The sequence below is a fragment of the Aedes aegypti genome, chromosome 2, assembly GCF_002204515.2.
Source record: "Aedes aegypti strain LVP_AGWG chromosome 2, AaegL5.0 Primary Assembly, whole genome shotgun sequence".
Lineage (NCBI taxonomy): Eukaryota > Metazoa > Arthropoda > Insecta > Diptera > Culicidae > Aedes > Aedes aegypti.
In genome coordinates, this window is record NC_035108.1 from 352,692,157 (window position 1) to 352,718,871 (window position 26,715).

The following is a 26,715-nucleotide window of genomic DNA, read 5'->3' on the forward strand; positions in this document are numbered from 1 at the left end:
TGGGCCAAATTAAATACTCGTCAGTTCATTAAGTCCAACCGGTCTTACCTTCACATCCTTCGCAGTACTTCCGGGGCGGGGGAATCTTTCGTTCTCTTGGTTCCGCTGACGGGTGCTTCAGGGATTCGGGGGGACTATCCGAGCACTGCTTCGGACAGTCTTCGGTTTCGTGCAGATCGAACTCGTCGCAAATGTCGCAGAAAACCCTCGGCGCCGGTTTCCGTTTGCTGAACTCGAAGCTCGTGTTGGGACCCTCGATGCTAGTCTGCTCCAACGCCTGGATCCGCAGAGTCAACTTGTCGTTTTTTCCGCTGCATATCGGCGATGATTGAGTTCAGGAAGCTGATTTGGGCTTCTGTGTCTCCATTTGCTTCGGCGCTTGATATCAGCGGAGCGCTTGTTGGAGCATTTGCCAGTTCTTGCGTGAGTTTCCGCACTTCACTGTCCTTCAACAGCAACTGCGAACGCAACAAATCAACCTCCTTTTGCAGTTTTCGCGTCGTTATCTGCATCTCGGTTTCTCGCAGTTCCATTTCCTTCTTTTCGCACTCCAACTCGTACTGACGTTTTTCGACCGATCGCATGCTTCCGACTGTCTTGGCAGATTCCGCCATTTGTGTCTCGAATCGGTTCATGGTCTCAGCCAATTTTGCACTCAGATCGGAGATTTCTTGCTGCTTGACGTTCTCCAGCTCCAGCAACTTTTGATTCATTTCGTGAAGTTTGTGCGAGCTTTCCGTCTCTGAAGCCTTCTTCTTGTTTAACAGTTCCTCAAATTGTGTGCTCTGAGCGGATAGCTTTGTTTCCAATTCATTGATTGTCCTGCCTTGTTCCTTAATCTTATCGTCTTGTTCCTTGACAGCCGCTTTAGATTTTTCCAACGCTTCCTTCAGTTCACTGGATGTAGCAGCCGTTTTTTCTTCCTGTTGACTCTTCTCGGTAAGGCACTTCTCCGTATATTCGAGCTTCTTCATCAGCTGCTGCGTCTCCTCTTGTTTCTGCTCCAATTTTTTGCGAAGCTCTGCAACTGAACTGTCCTTTTCAAACACATAGCTTTCCTTTTCCTTAACTTCCTTGTGCAATCTTTCGATTTCGTTCAACTGCTTCTGTGCCTCCTCCTTATGCTGTTCAATGTACGTTCCCTTAGCTGTCAATTCTTGCTTGAGTTCTTCTGTCAGCTTAACCAACGGCATCAGTTCTTCAACTCTTGCTTTGAACTCGTCTATCGCCTTGCTCTTTTCTTCAATCAATCCATTCAGATGAGCAATCTCCACTTCGAACTTCGATTTACTCTCCTGTAATTCTTCCTCGATTTTCGCCGAACCTCCTTTAACCATCTCCAGCTGCAAACCGAACTCGCCTTTCTCCTTCTCCGCATTTTCCAAAGCATCCCTCAACTGCTTCACCTCTGCCTTCAATCCTTCTTTTCTGCTCACCAGATCGACCTGTTCTTCTTCCATCTCGTCATACTTCGCCTTGAACGATGCTAGCTCGTCGCTAATCTCCTTCAACGAACCCTCAGCCTTTGCCTTATCACCAGACAGCTCCTGAATCTGATTCAGGTTCTGCTCAAGCTGCTTCAACAGATCGGAATGGGTTTCCGCGTTCCTCTCCAGCTGCTTAGTGGAATCATCCACCTGCTCTTGCTTCCTCGACAGTTCTTCCTGAACCGATCGCAGCTCTTTCTCAAGTTCGGAAATTTTAGTATTCTTCGCGTCCAACTGAGAAGAAGCATCGTGGCTGCCCTTTTCCATCGATTGTCGCAAATCCTCCAGCGCAGCCCGCAAGGAGCTCTCCTCTTTCTTTAGTTCATCAAATTCCTTCTGCAACGTCGTTTCCTTCTCCATTTGCTCCTTCAATCGGCCTTCAGCTTCCTCGCGTTCTTTCACAGCGCACTCGCGATTCTTCGCCAGCTCCCGTTCCAATTCGCTCAACGACTTCTCCAAGCTCTTAACCTTCCCACTCAACTCCTCTTTCACCGTCTCGAATTCCTCCGACTTCGCAACACCCCCCTTCACCAGTTGATTACGCTCCTCCTCGAAGCTGGCTTTCAACCCGGCAATCTCCTGAACCAAATTCTCCCTCTCAATCTCAGCCGTCTCCTTGATCTTCGCCAGCTCCACGTTCAGCTCGTTTTCGCGATCGATCTTCTGGCTGGAAACCTGCTGCATCTCGTTCCTCACCCGATCGATCTGTTCGTTCAGCCCCTGGTTCGTCTGATTCGCTTCGTCCAAGCGTCGCTCCATGTCGATTTTGCTGCCGTTGAAAGCATCCTGCAGTTCCTCTAGCTGTTTTTGCTTCGTCTTCAACTCGTCGGTCACCTTCGACAGTTCCGAGTTCGAATCCAATGTGGACGATCGCAACGTGTCGATTTCCTTTTCTAGGTCTTGCTTCTGCTGTTGAAGCTGCGTCGATTTCTGCTCCTGAGCTTCCAGCTTGCGTTTGAGATCTGCGTATTCGATCTCTAGCTTTCCGAATGCTTCCTGCAGTTCGATCAGCTTCGCTTCGGTGGCTTCGAGCTTTCCGTTGGTGCCCGTCAACGACTGGTTCAGTTTGTCAAGGTTTTCGGTTTTGGTGGCGAGCTGAGCGGTGAGCGATTCGATCTGCTTATTGAGTTCTCGATTTTCATTGAGCTTAGAGGTCAGTTCGTCGCTGGTAGTTTTCTGCGTTGCACCTGATTGATTCAACTGTAGTAAAAGTTCGGTCTTTTCCTGTCGCAGTTTGTCCAGGGAGGCTTCAAGCTCGGAAACGATCGCGTCTTTTGATGCGAGTGTGTCTTTTTGCGCTTCTTTCGCTTTCCGCACATCTTCCTCATGCAGTTTTTGTGCATTCTTCAATCGTTCCTCCAGCAGTGCAATTGCTGAAGCAGATTCCTTTCGGGTCTTTTCCAGCTGTTCACTTAAGTGCATCCGTTCTTCGTTCAGCTTACCCAGAGCGCTGTCCCGGTCGGCGAATCGCTTGGTTGTGTCCTCCAGCTCCTGCACTACACTTGCTTTGGCCACTTCGAGGTCCTTCAGTTTGGTCTGAAGCGAACTGATGAGAACGTCGTTGTCCTCCAGCAGTTTGTCTTTGGCAAGCTGTTCAGTCTCATAGTTGGCAAGTTTGTTGAGCAAATCTTCTTTCGATTTCGTTTCAAACTCCAAGCTCGCGCGTTGTTCGGCTAAGCGAGCTTCTCTGTCCTTGACGGCTTCTTCCAATTTTTTGGTTAGGTCTGTGACGGTAGATTCCAGGTTGCTAATCTGGAACTGTTTTGCTTCGACTTCGTGTTGCTTTTGCTCCAGTTCTGTTTCCTTCGAACGTAGCAATACCATCTGCTGTTCGCTTCCTGCTGAGCTGTTCTTCAAATCATCTTGAATCTTTGCTAGAAGTGATTCCTTTTCTTCTAGACTCTTTTCCTTAGCTTTGATAGCTTCTTCAAGCGTTTGTTCAACCTTCTTAGCATCTTTAAGGCTATCCTCCAGCTTCTTGATGATCTCCTCATTCGACACAATTCTAACATTCAACTCGCCTAACTTCCTTCCCCTATCCTCAACCGCCACCTTCGCACTTTCCTCTTTCACCCTCAACTCTTCCAGCTCTTTCTTCAGCTTACCAATCGCGCCATCTTTCTCCTCCAACACAGCCTTCAACCCACTCTCGCCTTCCAGCAACTTCACGTCCCGTTGCCGGATATCATTCAACAGTCCCTGAATCTCACCCGTCAGCTTCTCGATCTGCCGTTCCTTCTCCACCACAAGCGACTCCTTAGCCCTCAAATCGCTCTGCAAATGTGACACCTCCTCGTCCAGCTGCCCCTCGGCATTCTTCAGATCCAGATACTGCTTCTCCAGCTCGGCATCCTTGGCCGTCAACTCGACCCCCAGCACCTCGATCCGGTCCTCCAGGTAGGCGATCTTCTCCTTGAGGCACTGCTCGCTGATGTTGAAACTCGACTCCTTGAAGTCCAGGTTTTTCTCCGCTTCGGCGACCCGCTCGTGCAGCTTGGAGATTTCATTCTCCAGCGAGTGCTTCAGCTCCTCGGATAGATGCAGCTTCTGGTCCCGCTGCAGGATCTCCGCTTTGAGCTTGTCGATTTCCAGGTTCAGCTGGGACGAAGCATCAACTGTTTCGTTTGGAATAGAAGAAGTTTTGTTAGGTTATGTAACTGACGCCACGTGGCAATCCAACACTTACCGGTGTCCTTGGCGGGAAGATCCGGCTCGGCTTGGGAGCTGCCCTTCTCGCCAAGTTTCTTCTCGAGGTCGGCTATCCGTTCTTTGAAGATTTGCGTTTGTGCCTTTGAAGGATGGAATAGAGAAAATAAATTTCGATAAATTTCCATTGTAGGTTGGCATACATTTTATTGTATTGGAAATCGCATTCGTACACAAATCACACAAGACATAACGTGCAGCATGCTTCGTTTTTGAAAAATGTCATGTAAGCTATCAACGACTACTTGGATTATTGTTCGCGTTTGTGAAATGTCAAAACAAAAAGAAAATGGAGGGAAGTTCTTGTAAAATTGAGGTTAAAAAGGATTATGATTAAAGAAATTTCAGAATCTTCAGGATTAGGATTAATGCGATGGTGAAAGGATGATGAATGGATGCAAGCATGTAAAGGAAAAAATCACATCCAATTAACTTTAAGCCAATTAACGTCTTCCTCACAATCGATTCAAACGTCACCATATGGGCAATGGTGATGATTGTGGTGAAAGACAAGCACGTGGAATGCAACGACAAGCACAATGGTTTTTCTAGTAAGCGAAGTAATATTAGGTATTAGAGCCAATCGCCTTTCCTAGGGGCGTAGTGCGCGTAACGTGCATTCCATTTTTGAATGTTCCATACTCACATGAACCGAATTTTGAATTTTTCGCTGTATGATTGGGTTTGGATTTGTTTTCAGAGTTGGGTGCCAATATATATGATGGAGCAAGGGAATGAAATACGAAAGATAAAAAATAAGTGATATCAATAGAGATATTTATGATAAGAAAGAAACACAGAAAGACCCTAAATATGGGACTAATGATTAATGTGATATGCACCAAAAGGAACCTTCAATTCTACAGTTCTCTAAGAAACATGACTTCACAAAATAAGACAATAGCAATACCATAGACATAATGGTAAGAATAATATAGGTGAAATTATTCTCGTCTGATTATTATGCAATTGTCATAGTGAACTAACTATGCTGTCAAACTTTATGAGGTCATGCTCTGATATGTGATGGAGGCGTATAAATTTTGTTTTTAACCAAATATGAGCTCTGTTTATAGAATCATGCATCATTGAATAAGGATTAGAGTAAGGTGGGGCAAAAGTTCGACCTTAGTGGTATAATCAAAGTTTATAGGAAAATAATAGCAGATGAAACAAAACAAATACCATACAGCGAACCTTCAACATATTGGCTATAACTTTGCTGAACAAACTTGTGTCAAAATATTTACCCATTTTTAGTTATGACAGTTTCAAAATTAATTGTCTTAAATGAACTTTTGCCCCACCGGTGGGGCAAAAGTTCGAATCTAGTGTGGGGCAAAAGTTCGTTGGCTAAAACACAAAATATCAATACTTTTATGCCAGGCATACTTTATACCAGCCGTAAACTTATGTTTGCCGATAAATACACACTAAATTTTCATCAAAAAATGCCCAAAACAGGGTTAATTGTAATACACCCAAAAAATAGCAGATTTTCGCAAAATTAAGTGAAAATGTAAAATTTTTGTGACATTTTTCGCACGATCAGGCAAATTTCGCTAAATTTGAAGATAATATGTAGATTTAAGGAAATTTGAAAAATTTTCCGTGGTTTTATACATGGGTCGAACTTTTGCCCCGCAGATTCGAACTTTTGCCCCGTTATGGGCCAAAAATTGATTCCAACTATTTATGGAAAAACTAATAGACGTCAAAGCATCCTTATGATAGGCCTAGAAACGCCCTTAGATAAAATATTGAAAAATATTTTATCTTCATTTGGTTCCATGCATCGAAAGTTTGACCAAATATTACAATATTTACGTCGAAAAACAACAAATAGCCATAAATTTTCCAAACCTCAATCGATTTTTATGATATTTGGAGTGAAAGTCTCTTACTTGAATAGCATTCGAACCATCATGACATTTCTAAGTTTTGATTTGATTTGAGCTAGAAATCTTAAAAAGAAACTCTTACCCCACTCGAACTTTTGCCCCACTTTACTCTACTGTTGTTTGTGGTACAAAAATGTGCAATTATGATTATATTTTCTTGTATTCCTATTGTAAACTTCAGTTCTGTATATAACAAATGTTTTCTTGGCAAAAAAAAAAACAAGAATAAACTTTCAAAATAAATTATTTTAAGTTTGATCAGGTCCGTCGCACTCAGGCTCAGTCAGATTGGGTACCACTTCTAGTAGAGCGGTTCCACGCCAAATCGGTAAACGATGAAACTCGACTACCTTGGATTCAAATGGAATTTTGCACATAGTTTCGATATAATAGAATAAGTTTTTTCCACTGGTGGAGAGACCATTTAAAATCAAGAGTAACTTCTGATAAGGGCGTAAGTATTTTTAGCATCACCATGTAAAAATAAATGTACCTCGGAAACCGTTTGTTATAGAGAAAAAGTGTCTGAGGAGGGATGGTAGACAATCAAATAGGCTTTGTAAAAAAGATACACTGAAAAATAAATACTTTTATTTTCATGAAAAAATCGAAATTAAACCTTAAAACACAAATTGCAAAAAATATGCGATTTTTTTTAAATTTTTTCTGTAAAATTTCAATGTAAAACCAGATGTTTTAAGCACAGTTTCAACATGGTGCAATCTAAAATAAAAAAGTTTTTCTAAGAGCAACTTTTGGTGCATTTCTGAAAATTCAATTTCTGGCCGTAGAAAAGACGTTCTGATGCTGTAATATGATTCTTCATCCAAAAACAATTCAAAATGCTAATAACAATGATCTTCCTAAAACTAGCCGTTTTCTAGATATTTAGGATTCAATTATATTAATATCATAAAACTTAAGAAAATACGCCCGTTTCATAAGTTACTCCAAATGCTCCACCAACAATGTTACGTTTATCACTTTCCACATTGATATCCCATGTTTTGAGGGCAGTTTCAACATGGTGCAATTTAAAATAAAAAAAAAATCTAAGGGCAACTTTTCTGAAAATTCAATTTCTGGTTATAGAAAAGGCGTTTTGATGCTGAAATATGATTTTTTATCAAAAAACAATTCAACATTCTAATATCAATGATCTTCCTATAAGTTACCGCTTCAAGATAATTGGGATTGAATTATATTAATATCATAAAACTTAAGAAAATACGCCCGTTTCTTACATTATTCCAGATGCTCCATCAACAATGTTACGTTAATCTCTTCCCACATTAATATCCCATCTACTTTTTCTTTGACATTTAGACGGTTGGATGAACTGTTCGAAAGATACAGGATGATTGTTGGAATATTGTTGAGAATTAATATAAGTATTACCACAGACAAACAGACGTAACACTGGATAAATTTCCATCGCCCACGAATTTAACGATCAGTTTAAAATACAACAGTTGTCAAGTTCACAACCAGAGGTGCGCGCGTCGCTTTCAATTCCATTGCTTTGTACCCATTTCCGAAAACAAAATCGCAGCAAAACTGTTTTCAAGTGATGAGGCAGTAAGCTATTATAATGTTTATAGAAAAGTAAAAACATAATCAAATAAGTTGACATTTAATATCTGTTCTATACCAATATATATTAAAACAAATAAAAATATTGAAATTATGTACAATAATCGTGAGAATAAATAAATAAGGTTAAGAAGTTTAAAGGCGTTTTTCCTTCTTCCCCTCCTTAACATCATTCATATTATCATCATCCATCGTAATACCACAGACAAACAGAAGTAACACCTAGAACATTTTTCACAAAATTCTCTCGACCACAAATACATACTACCACATCTAGTGAGCTTATTGAACGAAATAAATTTTTGTGCCACATGTCCAACAGGTGGCGGTAGTGTGAAATGTCAAACACGAAGGAAAGCGACGCGCGCGCCTCTGGTTGTGAACTTGACAACTGTTGTATTTTAAACTGATCGTTAAATTCGTGGGCGATGGAAATTTATCCAGTGTTACGTCTGTTTGTCTGTGGTAATACTTATATTAATTATCAACAATATTCCAACAATCATCCTGTATCTTTCGAACAGTTCATCCAACCGTCTAAATGTCAAAGAAAAAGTAGATGGGATATTAATGTGGGAAGAGATTAACGTAACATTGTTGATGGAGCATCTGGAATAATGTAAGAAACGGGCGTATTTTCTTAAGTTTTATGATATTAATATAATTCAATCCCAAATATCTTGAAGCGGTAACTAATAGGAAGATCATTGATATTAGAATTTTGAATTGTTTTCTGATAAAAAATCATATTGCAGCATCAAAACGCCTTTTCTATAACCAGAAATTGAATTTTCAGAAAAGTGGCCCTTAGATTTTTTTTTATTTTAAATTGCACCATGTTGAAACTGCCCTCAAAACATGGGATATTAATGTGGAAAAAGATAAACGTAACATTGTTGGTGGAGCATCTGGAGTAACTTATGAAACGGGCGTATTTTCTTAAGTTTTATGATATTAATATAATTGAATCCTAAATATCTAGAAAACGGCTAGTTTTAGGAAGATCATTGTTATTAGCATTTTGAATTGTTTTTGGATGAAGAATCATATTACAGCATCAAAACGTCTTTTCTACGGCCAGAAATTGAATTTTCAGAAATGCACCAAAAGTTGCTCTTAGAAAAACTTTTTTATTTTAGATTGCACCATGTTGAAACTGTGCTTAAAACATCTGGTTTTACATTGAAATTTTACAGAAAAAAATTGAAAAAAATCGAATATACTATTTTTTGCAATTTGTGTTTTAAGGTTTAAGTTCGATTTTTTCATGAAAATAAAAGTATTTATTTTTCAGTGTATATTTTTTTACAAAGCCTATTTGATTGTCTACCATCCCTCCTCAGACACTATTTTTCTATAACAAACGGTTTCCGAGGTACAATTTTTTTTAAATGGTGGTGCCAAAAATACATATGCCCTTATCAGAAGTTACTCTCGATTCTAAACGATCCCCAATCATTGAAGGTAGTTTTTGCAAGTGCTCACCGCATCAAAACAAAGGCGCCACTGTATATGGGATTCAACATTGTGACAGCATTGCTGTTCTGTCAAACACACAAGACTACGGTGGCGCTATCTATGCTTTCCGTAGCGGCCGTTTTGGTTATTTTAATGATCCATTATATGAGAAAATTTTCGTCTCATATACTTAATACATATGCGCAGTTTCATCCAAATCTGAATGGTACATGTCAGATTTCAGCATTTTATGGACGATTTTGCGTGGAACCGCTCAGTACTGCATTTGGTCCCTCGGTAGTGCAAAAGGTACCCAAGTTTGACACATCGCAGTACACTTTTCACGGCATTCTAGATTACCTTATGAGCCATAAAATTTTAGGCATTTGCAAGGGACATGAAGGTCTTTAATTTGTCTTTGGTTTGATTGTGATAGGTGTTTGACTTGTGCTCTTAAAAAATTGGTATATTATAACTCAATTGATATTCCTTGCTTGGGATCGCTGTCATTGAAAAACTTTACCGAAAACACTAGCCCTCTATCTAACCTATATAGCCAGCTGTATGACCCCATTAAACATTTGACAGTTCAACAGCCGACTAAATTGACAAAAAATCGATCGATTGTTGCACCGACGCTTATGGAAGTTTAACACAGCGATCAACTGACTAATCGCCAGATTAAATCGTGTGACCGACGAAATCTGGTGTTTAGTAGGTCAACTTGCTTGGATTTTACTTAAAATACCGATTAATCCACCAGGATTACGCAACAGTCGACCGATTTTCCAACCAATTTAGTCGGATGTTGAACTGTCAAATGTTTAATGGGGGAGTTTGAAATATTCCATGCTCACTAACGCTTTCTAGTGGCAGAATATCGAACAAACCTAACCGCAGGGTGTCTTTTCAAAAACAGTTTTCCAATTCCCGGAATTCTCCCGGATGCATAAAACATGCAAAATGGGCGATTCTAATTGGGCAACAACTTTTCCGTGTTTAAATACAAAATGATTTAATTTGAAAGACTTGACCAAAGTTACTTATGAATTAATTTTGATTAAATTTAAAACGGTTAGAATTTCAAAATAATTTTGGATAAACAGGAATAAACAAATAATCAAAATATGTATCCAAAAACCTACACTAAAGAAATTTTTGCAAACTTTTTTGAATTGTTAGAAATGGAAGTCTGCTTAAGTTAAATTCATGAAGAATGTATTTGGCATGGGGGAAACAACCTTTTGAAAACCTTGTAATCATGGCCCATTACTGATGCCTGGAGAAATTTTTGATCTGATGAAACTCTTTCAGAATCAAAGAAGATTTTTTTATAACTAACCATACAACAAATCGTCGAGACCTCAGAAAAAATCAGCAAAATAATACCTAAAGAACGGGGCCTTCCTTAGCCGAGTGGTTAGAGTCCGCGGCTACCAAGCAAAGCCATGCTGAAGGTGTCTGGGTTCGATTCCCGGTCGGTCCAGAATCTTTTTGTGATGAAAATTTCCTCGACTTTCTTGGGCATAGAGTATCATCGTACCTGGTACACGATATACGAAAGCGAAAATGGCAACTTTGACAAAAAAGCTCTCAGTTAATATCTGTGGAAGTGCTCATAAGAACACTAAGCTGAGAAGCAGGCTCTGTCCCAATGAGGACGTTAATGTCAAGAAGAAGAAGAAGAACCTAAAAACGTCGCCATTTTTGATCCATTTAAGATCTGGCCAAGAATTCATAAAGGATTCAACAATAAATTCGTTGAATGGTTGGAAGACACATTCACTGCAAATTTGTAGAAATCCATATATAGTATCATCATGGATTTCAAAACAACTTTGTTATAGATAAAGTACCACTAGCGCATGCGACTCACCATAGTAGCATGTCCGAAAGAACTTGAAACTATTGAGAACCAGAGCTACAGGTCCAAAGCCCTGATAAAGGTGGATGGTTGAAAAGGCTATGACCGTGGATCATGTAAGGAAAAGACGGAAAATTCTGTATCGTGACAGCACAGAGGAAGCAGCCCCTCTAGCACGATGTAGGTAATACCACCCTGGTTAGGTGGCCTATCGAAGACTCTTAACCAACCAAGAAATGCAAATTGATTGATTTTACGGCAACAAACCCGTGAACTGCCGAATATCAGCGTGAACTTGGCAGCTATCCAGGAAATACACTGGCTGAAAAACGGAGAGCGTTAATTCCGAGCGGTGGACCCCATCGCGAACACTTCATTCAAGTACCACATCTACTACAGCGGCGACGACAGAGCAGTGTGCCATGCGATATTTCATATCGCAGCTCACAGATTATGTGAGACACGAGATGCGGATACGTACAAAATATATCTTAGTGAGCGAGTCTCATGAGACATCTCGTGAGGCTCGTCACATGCGCTTACTAGGAGTACTTTTATGCAGTTATGTTTGCCTAGTACATTAACTCCACGGAAGCATACGACTTCGGTCTATACCTATGCTTCTTCGTTGGCCAGCTCAAGTTTTTCGATTCAAATTCTAGAATCTCAACCGCGTTGAACCACATCAGTCCTTTGAAACTGCCTACGGGCAGTTTGATCCATAGTTTAATCCCTTTTCCTTGCTTCTGAAACCTTCGCCTGCGAGGCTCAAATGTACTGTCACATTGAGATTTTCTCATGAGACGGCGCATGAGCCAGTGCAGATGTGATCGTTTGAGCTAGTACATTACTACATGAGATCTAAAAAAATGTGTCTCACCATAGCACGTGCTCAAGCGCACGATTATTTTTGTGCGCTCATGGCAAGCTGATCTCAAGCTCTTGATATGAAGCGCGTATACATGATGTCTGGTCATGGGCGACGCAAATGCGCAGATCGGGAAAGAAGACTTCCTCCGACCAATCATTGGAACAGAGAGCCTCCATTGCGTTACCAACCAATAATAATGGCCTGCGGCTAGAGTGATGGCAATCAGCAGTACCTACTTCGCACGCAAGAATATCCACAAGCACACCTGGCGACACCCGAGTGGCGATGCCTGCTCCCGTGCTATTCAACAACGCTGCTCAAGGAGGGCAATAACCCGAAAACTTGAGGTTGACAGGGGTGAAGAATAAGGTCGATGAACTCATCCAGACCGAGCATCAAATCCTCTGTCAACGCTGCCTTGAACGAGCAGAGTTCTTCGAAAAGGCACTAAAAAGGTGACGGAGCAAGCAGCGGCTGACAAGTTTAGGATCCCGAAGGTACGAGACAGAGAGTCATCAGCAAAGTTGCTCGCTGTCACAAATTTTCATGCAAAAATATTGATGATATCTATTTTAGTTCAAAAGTTATTAAAGTTTTTCTGCTTAAAATCCTTTGTTTTTCAAGACGTTTTATTAGAGTTACAAAAATAACACATCTGTATTTTTTTGATATAATTTATAATTTTAGTTTGTCTTTTGAACGCCGTCAAAAGATATTGTTTATGTTTGCCCCTATCAGAGATATTCACAGTCAAAGTAGGCATGTTTTTGAGAGAAAAACAACAATAACTCCTAAACGGAAGGGGATAGCGTGTTTCTTCACTCACCAAATTACGCATTTTTCAAAGCTCTAAAAGTGTTTCATAGACTACTTTGATGAGAAACTTGAATTGAAAACTCTAGAGCCAGAAAACCAGTTTTGTTCGGACCACCCTATGTCACTGCAGGAAAAAGCTTTAAATCGGTCAATTTAAGATATACAAAAAAACTTTTTTTGCAAGGCTGGTAGCGAGTCACTTTTTAGTGACTTGGTCACTTTTTTGAGGCCAGTCACTTTAAAGTCTCTTTTTTGAAGCCATTTCAACTAAAGTCACTTTTTTCGTCAAAAAGTCACTTTTTTCAACTATTTTGAGCTAATTTTCGGGAGAAAATTTTGAATCGGCCTTCTTAATTTAGGCTAAGTTTTAAGTTAGCAGGGTGTCTACTACTTGAAAAATCCTGGAAAACCTGGAATTATCAGGGAATTTTATTCAACCTGGAAAAAAACTGGAATTATTGTAGGATTTCGGCTATACGCAGGGAAAATACTTCGAACCAGTAATTATTATGGCAGAATGTGTCCTTTTTGTGACACAAAATTTCTTCAATCAAAAAAAAAAATTCGGCTGCGCCTCTGTTATAACTTGACTATTCAGTCAATTCATTTTAAGTTATTTTTAATATTCCGAATAAAACTTGTTTAAATAAGGAAGTAGGACTTAGGATTGCTAAAATGGGAAAGGCAAGTACGATTTCCAGTTCCAGTTGGGTATCTTTCATTAGCATATGAAATAAATAGTATTTGTAGGAAAAGATGAAAGCTTACAACAGGTACGAAAAATGGTATTTTGCAGGTAAACAAATCTTTTTTAAAGGCTTGGATACTATTTAAATGCATATTTCTAAAAAGTGTTTATTTTTAGTTAAGGTCTCTAAAGACATAATCAATATGGTATCTAAAGTCACTTTTTTGTCCTAACCCTCTCATTCCCATGGTAGCTCCAGACTTACTATGGTTCTCCAACTCGATATCGAGATACGAAATATCGAGTAAGGGAGAGTTAACTGTATCAGATAAATGTTGATGTTGATGTTATCAGATAAATCTAAAAGTCAACTAATGAAACATCCAACAAATTTTTAAACTGATTTTGCAAAAAATTGACCCTTTGAAATATTGTTTTTTGAATTACTTTTTATAAAAACGCTTTTCCAAAAAGAAACTGTCGATTAAAGTCGAAAATAGATGGTTAATCTGCTTGCAATGAAGTCTGGTGCAACATTCTAGAGGCTCCAGACAAACCTTCAGATACTATTACGTAACTATTTATCCAGAGATTCTTTCTGGTATACTTTCAAGAACTCCACCAGGAATGCCACCAGCAATTTTTCAATAGAAGCTTAGAGGAATTTCTTCTTAATTTGGTACTAGAAAATTTTAGAGCATTCCTACGCTTCTACCTCCAGTAATTTGCACAGAGATTACTCTGAAGAAAAAATCTCATTATTTCCTCCAGATTACTGATTCTTTCACAGATTTCTTCAATCGCCACTTCTAGGATTATTCCCGCAGGCTCTACAGAAGTTTTTCCCAAAGGTTTAGTACAGAGTTTTCGAAAAAAAATCTACTATTTTACAAGAAACCCTGCAATAATTCCTACGCCTTTTTTCATTTAATCCAGGCCTTTTTATAAGGATTCTCTCAAAAATTAATCCATTATTATTCTCCGGAATTGCTCAAAACTTGCTTAAGATATTATTGGATAAAATCTTTTCCAAGAATTGCTCGATGAATTGCATCTGGGATTCCTCATTAGATTCCTCTAGAAATTCCTCCAGCATTTCTTCAAAATATTATTACTGCGGCTCAAACACTTCACTAATATTTTTTCAAATACAGTTTCCAAACCTCCATAGATTCTTTAAAATTTCATTCAAGCTTCTACACTAGTTAATACTACAGCAATTATTACAGTTATTGCTCCGACCATTGATGGATAAATATGTTTTTATTATCATAGCGATTTATCAAGAAATATATTCATCAATAATTCGAGAGATCTTTCAGTGATCCTCGTAGGTATTCATCAATATAACTCACACAAGTTTCATCAAAAATTACACTAGGTTTTTTTTAAAAATTCCTCGCAAAAAATATTTTTCACAAAAAATATGAAATTTTTTCTTGATATTTCCCTGAAGACAACCCGACCAGTGGATTACAAAAGGGTTAGTAATCGCATTTTCTCTAACAAAATATGTTATAATTTTGGCGGGTTGTAGTAAAAATAACAAAAATTAGAACTATACAAAATTTAACAGAATCTGTCATAATTTAAGCAAAAATATTACACATTATGTTTCAAATCAAATAGAAATATAACTTGTTTTGTTTTATTACATTACTGAATTATAACAAAATTTGTTATTTTCTTTCCTATCATTTTTTATAACAAATTGTGGATTAATTCAGTTTTTAATTAAAATAGCTTTTGTTATTATAACTGATTTTGTTTTAATTGTGTTATAATTTCCTCCATCAACTCAAAGTGCTTCTAACAAAAAAAATATTTGTAACAAATCTTGATATAATTTTGTTGTTATCTACTGGTCGGGAATCCAGGATGAGTAACTGGAAAAATTCTTTGAAGATTACCTTGGCTTTTTTTTTATTTGGAGCAAGTCCTAGGGAAATCAATTGAAGAATTAATTGATAAATTTCCGGGGAACTTGGGACTTCCTTGAAAAATGTCTGAAACGATCTTTGGAGCAGTTCTTAATGGAATCATCGAAATAATTTCTTCACCATGATAAAGAACCAACCAATATAATGATCTTTTGAGCTAAAACCATGGCTCGCATTGAGAAAATGTAGAAAACCATCCGTGATAAATGTAGGAGAGTATTTTAATGAAACAACGTGGTCTTTCTTAAAAAAAAAAAAAAAAAACAAATTGAATTCATGAAGGTATATAAACGATTCTTAGAAGAATTACATAAAAAGTTCGTAAAAATCACAAAACAAACTCCTGAAGAGGTCCTCGGAGTAATAAGAAATTTGCGGCAAAACGAAAAGTTACTTGTCGTTATTTCACGAGGACGCGGTTTAAGCAGTATTTCAATCAAATTCGATCTTCTGTCATCATTTTTTATTTTAAATATTGATTAGTGCATAAAAATGTTGACCTTATTAGGTAGAAGAGCTGGAATTTAAATGGAAACGTGAAATGACAAAAATTTCAATTTTACTAATGTTCCAAAATCTTATTAAAATTTACAATATAAAATACTTTGGTAATATAAAAGACACAAAAGTTTTAAAAGATCGAAAATCTACTAAAAAAGGATTATTTACGTAAATATAAACTACCCTGTTTGAAAAAAATTCTAGGCGATATCTTGTAATTTTGGAAGCACAATAAAAATGTCCAAATATGGTACTCAACTAGACCTACTACTAGCAGAAGATCATATGGAATATTCCCAATCATAATTGATATTGATCGTAAAACAGTATAGTAGAATTGAAATAAAATTGATTACCTACGGCTTGCTTTTTAAGTCACTTTTAGTAACTTTTTCAAGAATCGAAAGTCACTTTTTAGTCACTTATTTCTCAAATTTGGTCACTAAAATAACTTTTTTCGGTACCAATTCTTGCTACCAGCCCTGTTTTGGCAAAGTTGCTTGAAATTGAATGGTCTATAACTTTGCTGAAGCATGTATAATATAATTTCTACAAATGAGAAAGTTAGTTACACAATTTCTATGAAAATGTGGTCCACCCTAATTTTCAATAACACCAAACAAAGGGCTTAACTAATACACCGTGTCCAATATATTCTCATACACTTTTTCTTTTCTTTGGCATAACTTTACTGAATGTAGGATAATCCAATGTTGTAGTATTTCATTGTAGTCTGGTAATATCATACTAACGTAGAATAGCTTGTTTTATGAATAAGAAAAAAATAATTGCTATAATAAGTGATAAAATGTCCATTGAAGTCGTGTTTTGCACTTAAAATGAATTTTTGTTCATATTGGTCTGGTTTACAAAGTGAAAATCAGAGCATTCACAAAAAAGTTTCAGAAACTTTAAGTTAATCATATTGCGTTTTGAATAGATAAATATTGATAAAATTTGATAAATATATGTGCGATAACTGCAGATTGAAATTGGGCTCTGCCTATGAGCGTGCCGCTGGAAATATTTTTCGTAAATTCTTAAGTTGATAAAATAAGTTTATAATTGAAATATTTCCAAAATATTTCCTGTAGTGAATCAGTATTATAACCACTTTCAAAAAATATTATCACCAATGATGTAAGTTAGACAAGCGCAAAGTAATGTTATCTTGAATTTGTATGAGAATATACTGGACACGGTGTACAAAAAACTTTGCAGAAGACCGTTTTTGTCTAATGTTTCATTCTAAAGCTCAAAATGCATCTTTCCGCGTAAAACTGATTCCTGGACCACTGTGCAATGCTTAAAATTTGCTGATTTGTACAGGCCGACTACGATCAAATCGGATCATTCCATATCACATTAACATCATGCTGTCTACTCCCATCACCAGTGCATAGATGACGATAGACTATGAATATCACTAGAATGTCCATTTCCCGGCCGTTTTGATTGTCCCGGGATTCGGGACAAAAATTGATGGTTTTCCCGGGAGATCCCGGGATATTTTAGATATTCAATAAAACCAGTTTTTTTGTTGAAATGAATGGAAAATTTCATCAATTTATTGTTTTTAAAATGAAATACAGAGAAAAAAATCTTCCAAGATAAGAAGTAAATGACAACATATTGTTTTTTATATGTATATGACTATTTTTATTGAAAGAACATTAAAAACAAAAATAAAAGCTAACTTTGACTAGTTACAGCTTTTCGGTGATTTCTTTTAATTCTCTAAAATATAAATAAAAATATGGTGAACGTTTTAACAATTTTCTTCAGGCAATCGAAAAGTAAAAAAAAAAAACAGGAGAAAAGTTTTAAGATCATTGGGGGTTATGTAGTAGGCCATTCTAAAAGTTAATTACTGAACACAGAAAAAAATATTTAATTTTTATTGTGATGTAAACTGAAGTCTAATGTAAAAATAAATCAAATTCGTGTGTTATTACAGCATCATGTAAACTTAAATGAATATACATTTAATTTTCAACTAGAAATGGTTGAATATTACACGATCGTGTAAATTTAGAGTGATTTCGATTGAAAAATAATGGATTAGTCGTTGAAATTTAGGGTTATTTTGATGCTCCAAATATGTGCATGAAAATAAACTTAAATTTACAACATTTTTTTTTAGCTGTGATTATTAATGTCAGATATTAAGGTTATCCTTCAAATTAGCTTTCTCAGCCTAGGCTTATCGAAACGACTTGGCTGAAGAAGAACAACAATAGACTAGATAAAAAATGGGACTTATTTGGTAGTTAAAATATCGAATTTCGGTCTCGTCTTCGTAATAATATTCAATTTATTCACTTTCCTTTATAATGCCATTTTATCGAATAAAACATGAATGTGAGGAAAAATGTCATTGTTTTGCGATAAAATGTAGTGGTTTTCTTCAATATTTACGTTCATTTTGGGAAACCCGGGATTCCCGGGACGTCATATCTTATATCCCGGGAAACGGGTAATCCCGAGATTCCTCTAATCCCGGGATTTTTTGTCCCGGGATGGATACTCTAGATATCACTGATGGGTTATGTTTAGCTTTAATTTAAGCAGATAAAATGGCAATCGTGAAAACTTTCTTCTGGAAGGACAAAACTGGAAGGAGATTGTTTTCCCCTGCCGCGGGTTTTCATGCAAGTGCCTCTGCTTGCGGGTCCGCACATCCGTTTTTGGCCCTTCATACAGGAGACTGACTGCTTACGAACAACAGCACAATCTTGATCAAATCGCTTTTCAGATTATTCCAGTGCTATAGGCAGATGCCTTGCTACAATAAGGTGCTCGTTTCAGCGAACTATTCACGTGGTCAGGGGTCCGCGGACCCCCTGTTGAGAAACGTGGTTTTAGACCATCAGCTGATATGATTGATATTAAGCAACTCTGGTCATGAGAAAAAGAGGAAGTCCCAAAAAATAAAGTAGAGCAACGAGCAATGAAAAAGTGTGCCGGAAAAGGACGGGAACGATGACGGATGGCAAACCGTCGTCAACGTCAAAGGTAAAAAAAGAAACAGAAAGAGAAGGTGGAGAAGAAAAAGGACGGGACGAAGAAAGCGAAGGGATGCCCGCAGCTTGAGTGGTCAAAAGGGGATGCCATACTTGTTAAGGCAGATATCCTTCGAAAAGTTAAGGACGATCCGTACCTAAAGGACCTCGGAAAAAACGTGGTTTGTTGGAGAGCAGGTATCATCACATACCCTGTAGTGGAGATGTCTATGGGTAAGAATTGTAGAGGTAGTATTTTGAGCGAATGAATTGTAGATATCTTTACCCAAACATGAAATAAATGAGAGGAGCTGGCTGGTAGCGATATCAGTCAGTAGCCTGCGGTATGGAGGAATAGCCTTGTGTTCTGTAGTCGTTTTATTTTCAACAGGATATGGACCCAGTTGCGTTGCGCCAGTGAGAGTGAATCGAAACGAAATCAGTAGACTGTGTTAGTGATATTTCCGGCAGTAAGAAGATGGCGGAAGCAAAAATCCAATTTGAGCGACTCAACAACTCCAACTGGGCGAGTTGGAAGTTTCGTATGAAGTTGTTGTTGGTGAAGGAGGGTTTGTACGAGATGGTGACGGGACAAAAACCGGTCGTGCTTCCCGCTGGATGGATGGCGAAAGACGCCAAGGCCAGAGCGGCAATCGGACTAGCTTTAGATAATGATCAGCTTTGTCATGTCATGGGTGCTACCACAGCGTACGGAATGTGGGAGGCATTGAAAAGCTATCATGAGCGTGGTTTATTAACGAACAAGATCTATGTGTTCCGGAAGCTTTGTTCGTTAAAATTGGCGGAAGGTGGCAGTATGGTCGAACATTTGATGGAAGTAGCTGACTTAGTGCACCGTTTGATCGCTTTGGGTGAAAAACTGCAGGAGCATTGGATCGTGGCTATCATTTTGTCGAGTTTGCCGGCAAGTTATGATGCACTCATCACAGCGCTGGAGAGCCGTCCAGTGGAAGAACTCAAGCAGTACTATGTGAAGGTTAAACTGTTGGACGAATGGAAGCGAAAGTTTGTAAATGTGATTGAAGACAAAGCGTTGAAAGTGGCTACTCGTGAAGATTCTCGTGGTTTCCGTGTGAAGAATGACAGCGACAGTAAGAAAAAAAAATGTTATTGCTGTAAGAAGTTGGGGCATTTCGTGCGCGATTGCCCGAGATTAAGCGTGAGTGACAATGATGAGGATAACGAAGAAGAAGCAAAAGTGCAACCGACGCGTGAAGAGAGAAACATCTGTTTTACTGCTTCCGGGGGGCAAACGCCCAGAGCGAAGGAATCGAAAGAAGAAGAATGGTGTCTCGACTCTGGCTATATGAAGCACTTGACCGGGAACGTGGAATTGTTGGAAGGATTGGTGGCGTGTTCGGAAGAAATAATTTTGGCCGATGGTAAGAAGATTCGAGCTAAAGCGATGGGCAAAGCGAAGCTAAAAGTTACTAGTATAAACGGAGAGCAAAAAGTAGTACAGATTGGGCCAGTGTTGTTCGTGCCTGGATTAACCAGTAATTTGTTATCCGTCGGCCGAATTGCAGAACGAGGGTTCAAGGTGAATTTCAGCGCAACAGAGTGCGTGATTATGGAAGGAAGCAACACAATCGCAGTGGGCAAGAAAAAGGATGGCTTGTATATCGTGAAATAGGATGGTTTTGTCAGAAGTGCCGATAAGTTATCCAGCGAGATGTAATGAGGAATGGAGGAGACATGTGGTGGAAAGAGAGTTAAGCTTCAGGATGAGATATTGAGGAAAATTAGGAAACGGGCTCATACTGAGGAGGAGAGTTGGAGGAAGCAGTATTCGCCTCACTGTGAATGGTCTTCAGTGCAAGTGATTTGGCAGCGCTGCATCGTGACAAAGGAGGAGGGAGAAAAAGCGCGGTCTGGTGTGTTGTTGTTGCGTTTTGTTTGTTAGTGTGAATTCGACCGTCTTGTGAGACACATCTAATAAATAAGTTATCGTTAAGGAACTTCGTGCGTAGGTGTTTTATTCTTTCGATTGTGAAATCCCTCGTTGAGTTTGTTGTAAGCCAACTAGAACGCGTCGCACCCAGAAAGAAGAGATGCTGTTTGAGCTGAAGAGCGACCCAGCGATCAAGAGTTCGGCCTATAAGGAGCTAGTCGCGAAATCTTTGGCGAACAGCAGGGGTTTTAGTATTTACACTGGGCTGCCGTTATACGCATAATTGTCCCATGTTCCAAAATATGCAATCGAGAAAAACGCGTTTAAAGATTTTAACACATTTAGGCCTCATATTGACCAGGTGTGTGGTAAATTGAATCTTCACAATAGTATAAAGAATAGCGTGTTTATTAGAGTCAAGAGTTTGTATTATGGGAATAAAGTAAATTTGGCTACGAAATTCAAAGTGGGACTGTTATGCCTAGAAATACGGGGTTTTTGGTGAATTTCTACGCATAACAGTCCCACTGAGAGTAGTAACCAATTATGTGCTAAGCATACTGATGTGGATGACCGTTCTTACGTATAGATTGTAGTGAATGTAGAGGACGTATATCCTCAAGACTATGTTAAGGCACCTAAACGGAGCCACGTGTGGGGAAGAGAAAAAAAAATGATTTTATACTTTGTGATGGAAGGCAAAGTTTTCTATATGTGTGATAGTGAGAAAATGTATGAGTTAGTGAAAGAAAAAGTGGATGAGTAAGTAAGAGAGTTTATAAGATTAGTCAATTCCTAAATCGACTCTTCCAGCTGCAGGCTTGACAGAAACTCATCTGCGAATTCAAGGTTATTCTGCCGAGTAAATATTTAACTCAAAATTCACGACACAAATCTTCACACGATTTGACATTTTTTATGACTTTGTTTGCAATACATATCATGATATGTTTGATACATCGCAAATTAAGTTTTAGAACCACCAACATATTTGCAACTTGCACCGAAGAGCCAACTATGCGGAATAACCCAGTATGTGGCCAGGTCATCCTATTCTTCTTTTGACTTGACTTCTTGACTTCTTGACTTCATCAAGTTTGATGTGTCGCAAGATAGGTCTCAAGACCGCCAATATAATGGCTACTTCTTCTGGGGAACAGGGTATCCAAAACAACCTGGCATGTTATCAAGTCATCCAGGAACCTTTGAATTACCCTTCTTTAGCCTTGATTTGTGAATTTATGAAGTTTGATGTTGCCAGCTAGGTTTCAGAATCGACAGTCTAGAGGCCATTTCCCCCAGGAAACCGGGAATTCAGAACAATCCGACATGTGGTCAAGTCATTCAAATACATTTGAACCACCTGTAGACCTAATTTGCAAATTCATGAAAATTGATATGTCACTAGCCAGGTTTCAGATTCGCCAATATAATGGCCACTTCCACCAGTGAACCGGTATTCGGACCAACCCAGCATATGGCCAAGTCATCCAAAAATGGTCGAACTATTTTTTGGTTTGCTAAATCATGAAGTTGATTTGTCGCAAGCCATGGACTCGAAATTAAAGTAATTACTGGTTCTTCAAGTGGGATTATTTCAGTACTCCTCGTGATGAATCCAAAATTACGGTGAATTTCTAATCACATAACACGGATTGTGTTCCACATGGGATGTAAAGCCAACGTAAGTAGATGTTCTAAACGATTTTCACAAACACCAGCTAATTCAAAACTCACAACTGAATATTTTGTTCAAGATTAGCGCAGCGAATTGTATTTTTTTTTTTTTTTTTTTAAAAACCACTGCGACCATCAGCGAATTGTATAGTGTGATAGTTATGCGTGGAAATCCAACAATGGGACAAATTGACTTGGCTTGCTTTTCATTGATTTTCCGAACAAAGTTAGTTTTTGGTAAGTGTTTTCTAAAACTATACGTAATAATAAACTGTTTGATGACAAAAAGTCAAAATGCACAAAAAGTAACAAGGGACAGTTATGCGTATAACGGCAGTGGGGTTGTTCCTATCTGACATTTCGGAAGGGACACGGAAAACTAAATACACCCAAAATTTGAGTTTAAGCCAAGGGGTGTGACAAAATCTTAAAAAAAATATAAAAATGTTTTTTTGGACTTAAACAAACGAAAAACATTAAAAAATTGAGTAAACATGTGTTTTTGGCCTAAGCTTAAGCGTTTGGCGCTAAAATTGGGGCAGGGCTTTAGGACCCTATTGGGTGGCAAATAGCACAGGCTCAGCGGCGATACAAGTTACGGGTAGGTTTCATATCCAGGAAGTGGTTGGCAACTCAAACGCGGGGTTTGTGATCGCTAAAATCAACGGAATTTACTTTTGCGGCTGCTACGCGCCTCCAAGATGGACGCTCGAATAATTTGGTCGGATATTGGAGGAGTTGACCGACGAGCTAGTTGGTCGAAAACCAGTGCTGATTGGAGGTGACTTCAATGCATGGGCCGTGGAGTGGGGCGGCAGGGTCTAGCAAAGCTAGACGAACGACTGTGCAACGGACGACTGTACCGTTAGCACATTTCTGAAAGATGGGCGGGTCGATCATCGAATGGCGGATGAAATGGATTTTAAACGAAGAGTACACCCATAGCAACCACCAGGCTACAAGATCTCTTCGTTGAGGCACTGCGCATCGACAGCGATGCCCTGAACATGGATGCGGTAGGGTTGACAACAGCGATAGAAAGGGCATGTTATAAAACGGGACCCCGCAACGATCGACGTCCCGCGTACTGGTGGAACGAGGCACTCAACGCCCTCCACGCTGCTTGCCTTAAAGCCAGGAGGCGTTACTAGAGAGCAAGGAACGTGGAAGTCAAAGAGGAACAAAAGGTCGTATTCCAAGCAGCCAGAGCTGCTTTCCAACGCGAGATAACGCTGAGCAAGTCCGAGTGCTACATGGAGCTGTGCCGAGCAGCGGACGCCAACCCCTGAGCGGACGCTTCTCAAGTGGTCATGACGAAAGTCAAGGGTCCAGTAATGCCGGGTGAAACGTGTGCTGAAAAGCTGAGGGTTATTGTCGAGGGTCTCTTCCCAACGCATGAATTGACACCGTGGCCACCCACACCGTATGTCAACGAGAAAGGACTTACTTACATACTTACTTGGCTTTACATCAATTATCTTGATAAAGCCTCGCCAACAATATTTCGCCAATTCCCTCGGTTCATGGCCGCTTCTCTCCATCCTCGACTGTGACCCACGCTCTCCAGGTCCTGGTGTACCTGGTCAATCCACCTAGCTCGCTGCGCCCCACGCCTTCTTGTTCCGACCGACCGCGAACACCATCTTTACAGGGTTGTTGTCCGGCATTCTTGCAACGTGCCCTGCCCAGCGTATCCTTCCAGCTTTAGCTACCTTCACGATACTGGGTTCGCCGTAGAGTTGAGCGAGCTCGTGGTTCATCCTTCGCCGCCACACGCCGTTCTCCTGCACGCCGCCGAAGATCGTCCTTAGCACTCGGCGTTCGAAAACCCCAAGAGCTTGCAAGTCCTCCTCGAGCATAGTCCACGCCTCATGCCCATAGAGGACTACCGGTCTTATGAGCGTTTTGTACATCGTGCATTTGGTGCGGGGGCGAATCTTTCTTGACCGCAGTTTCTTCTGGAGCCCATAGTAGGCACGACTTCCGCTGATGATGCGCCTTCGTATTTCCCGACTAACATTGTTGTCAGCCGTCAACAAGGATCCGAGATAGACGAACTCGTCCACCACCTCGAAGGTATCCCCGTCTATCGTAACACTGCTTCCTAGGCGGGCCCTGTCGCGCTCAGTTCCGCCAACCAGCATGTACTTTGTTTTCGACGCATTCACCATTAGCCCGACTCTTGTTGCTTCGCGTTTCAGGCGGGAGAACAAATCTGCCACCGTTTCAAATTTTCTCCCAATAATATCCATGTCGTCCGCGAAGCAAACAAATTGTCCGGATCTCGTGAAAATCGTGCCTCGACTGTTAAGTCCGGCTCTCCGCATGACACCTTCAAGCGCAATATTGAACAACAGGCACGAAAGTCCGTCGCCCTGTCGTAGTCCCCGCCGAGACTCGAACGAATTGGAGTGTTCGCCCGAGATCTTCACGCAGTTTTGCACACCGTCCATCGTTGCTCTGATCAATCTTGTGAGCTTCCCGGGAAAGCTGTTCTCGTCCATGATTTTCCATAGCTCTATGCGGTCGATACTATCGTATGCCGCCTTGAAATCGATGAACAAATGGTGCGTAGGGACCTGGTACTCACGGCATTTCTGGAGGATTTGCCGCACGGAAAAGATCTGGTCCGTTGTCGAGCGGCCGTCGATGAAACCTGCTTGATAACTTCTCACGAACTCGTTTGCTATAGGTGATAGACAACGGAAGAGAATCTGGGATAGCACTTTATAGGCGGCGCTTAGGATGGTGATTGCACGATAATTTTCACACTCCAGTTTGTCGCCCTTTTTGTAGATAGGGCATATAACGCCTTGCTTCCACTCCTCCGGTAGCTGTTCCGTTTCCCAGATTCTGACTATCAGCCGATGCAGACAAGCGGCCAACCTGTCCGGGCCCATCTTGATGAGTTCGGCTCCGATATCATCCTTGCCAGCGGCTTTGTTGTTCTTGAGCTGTTGAATGGCATCCTTAACTTCCCCTATCGTGGGAGCTGGTTGATTTCCGCTGTCCGCTGTGCTGACGTAGCCATCGCCTTCGCTGTCCTGACCTTCTGTGCCTGTGTTCTCTGCGCCATTCAGGTGTTCATCGTAGTGCTGCTTCCACCTTTCGATCACCTCGCGTCCGTCCGTCAAGATGCTCCCATCCTTATCCCGGCACATCTCAGCTCGCGGCACGAAGCCTTTGCGGGATGTGTTGAGCTTCTGATAGAACTTCCGCGTTTCTTGAGAACGGTACAGCAACTCCATCTCTTGGCATTCCACCTCTTCCAGGCGGCGCTTTTTGTCCCGGAATAGGCGGGTTTGCTGTTTCCGCTTCAGTCTGTATCGTTCCACGTTTTGCCGCGTACCATGCTGCAGCATTGCAGCCCGCGCTGCATTCTTCTCCTCTAAAACCTCTTGGCACTCCTCGTCGAACCAATCGTTTCTTGAGCTCCGTTCCACATATCCGACAACGCTTTCGGCAGCGTCGTTAATGGCTGCTTTGACTGTCCTCCAGCAGTCCTCAAGAGGGGCCCTATCGAGCTCGCCCTCATCCGGCAACGCTGCCTCAAGATGCTGCGCGTACGCATTGGCGACATCCGGTTGTTTCAGCCGCTCGAGATTGTACCGGGGCGGGCGTCGGTACCGTACATTGTTGATGACGGATAGTTTTGGGCGCAGTTTCACCATCACCAGGTAGTGGTCGGAGTCAATGTTGGCGCCACGATAGGTTCTGACGTCGGTTATGTCGGAGAAGTGCCGTCCATCAATCAAAACGTGGTCGATTTGCGATTCTGTCTGCTGAGGTGATCTCCAGGTGTACAGATACGGGAGGCTGTGCTGGAAATAGGTGCTACGAATGGCCATGTTCTTGGAGGCGGCAAAATCTATCAGTCGTAGGCCGTTCTCGTTCGTCAGCCGGTGGGCGCTGAACTTTCCAATCGTCGGTCTGAACTCCTCCTCCTGGCCAACCTGAGCGTTTAAGTCTCCTATGATGATCTTGACGTCGTGGCTTGGGCAGCGGTCGTACTCGCGTTCGAGCTGCGCGTAAAATGCGTCCTTGTCATCATCAGTGCTTCCGGAGTGTGGGCTATGCACGTTGATTATGCTGAAGTTAAAGAATCGGCCTTTGATTCTTAACTTGCACATTCGTTCATTGATCGGCCACCACCCGATCACGCGCCTTTGCATATCACCCATCACTATGAAAGCTGTTCCCAGCTCGCGTGTGTTGCCGCAGCTCTGGTAGATGGTATGATTACCTCTAAACGTTCGCACCAATGCTCCTGTCCAGCACACCTCCTGCAGCGCTACGATG

The 26,715-nt window shown here is 40.4% G+C and overlaps 1 protein-coding gene across 1 annotated transcript in view; it reads right to left on the reverse strand.

Moving 5' to 3' along the window:
* Positions 1-26,715, reverse strand: part of LOC5579471 (restin homolog) — a 354,271-nt gene that overhangs the window by 431 nt on the left and 327,125 nt on the right. The window contains 4 exon segments of the mRNA XM_021846323.1: positions 49-307; positions 309-4,102; positions 4,174-4,276; positions 4,840-4,863. Coding sequence (XP_021702015.1) covers positions 49-307; positions 309-4,102; positions 4,174-4,276; positions 4,840-4,863 — 4,180 coding nt within the window.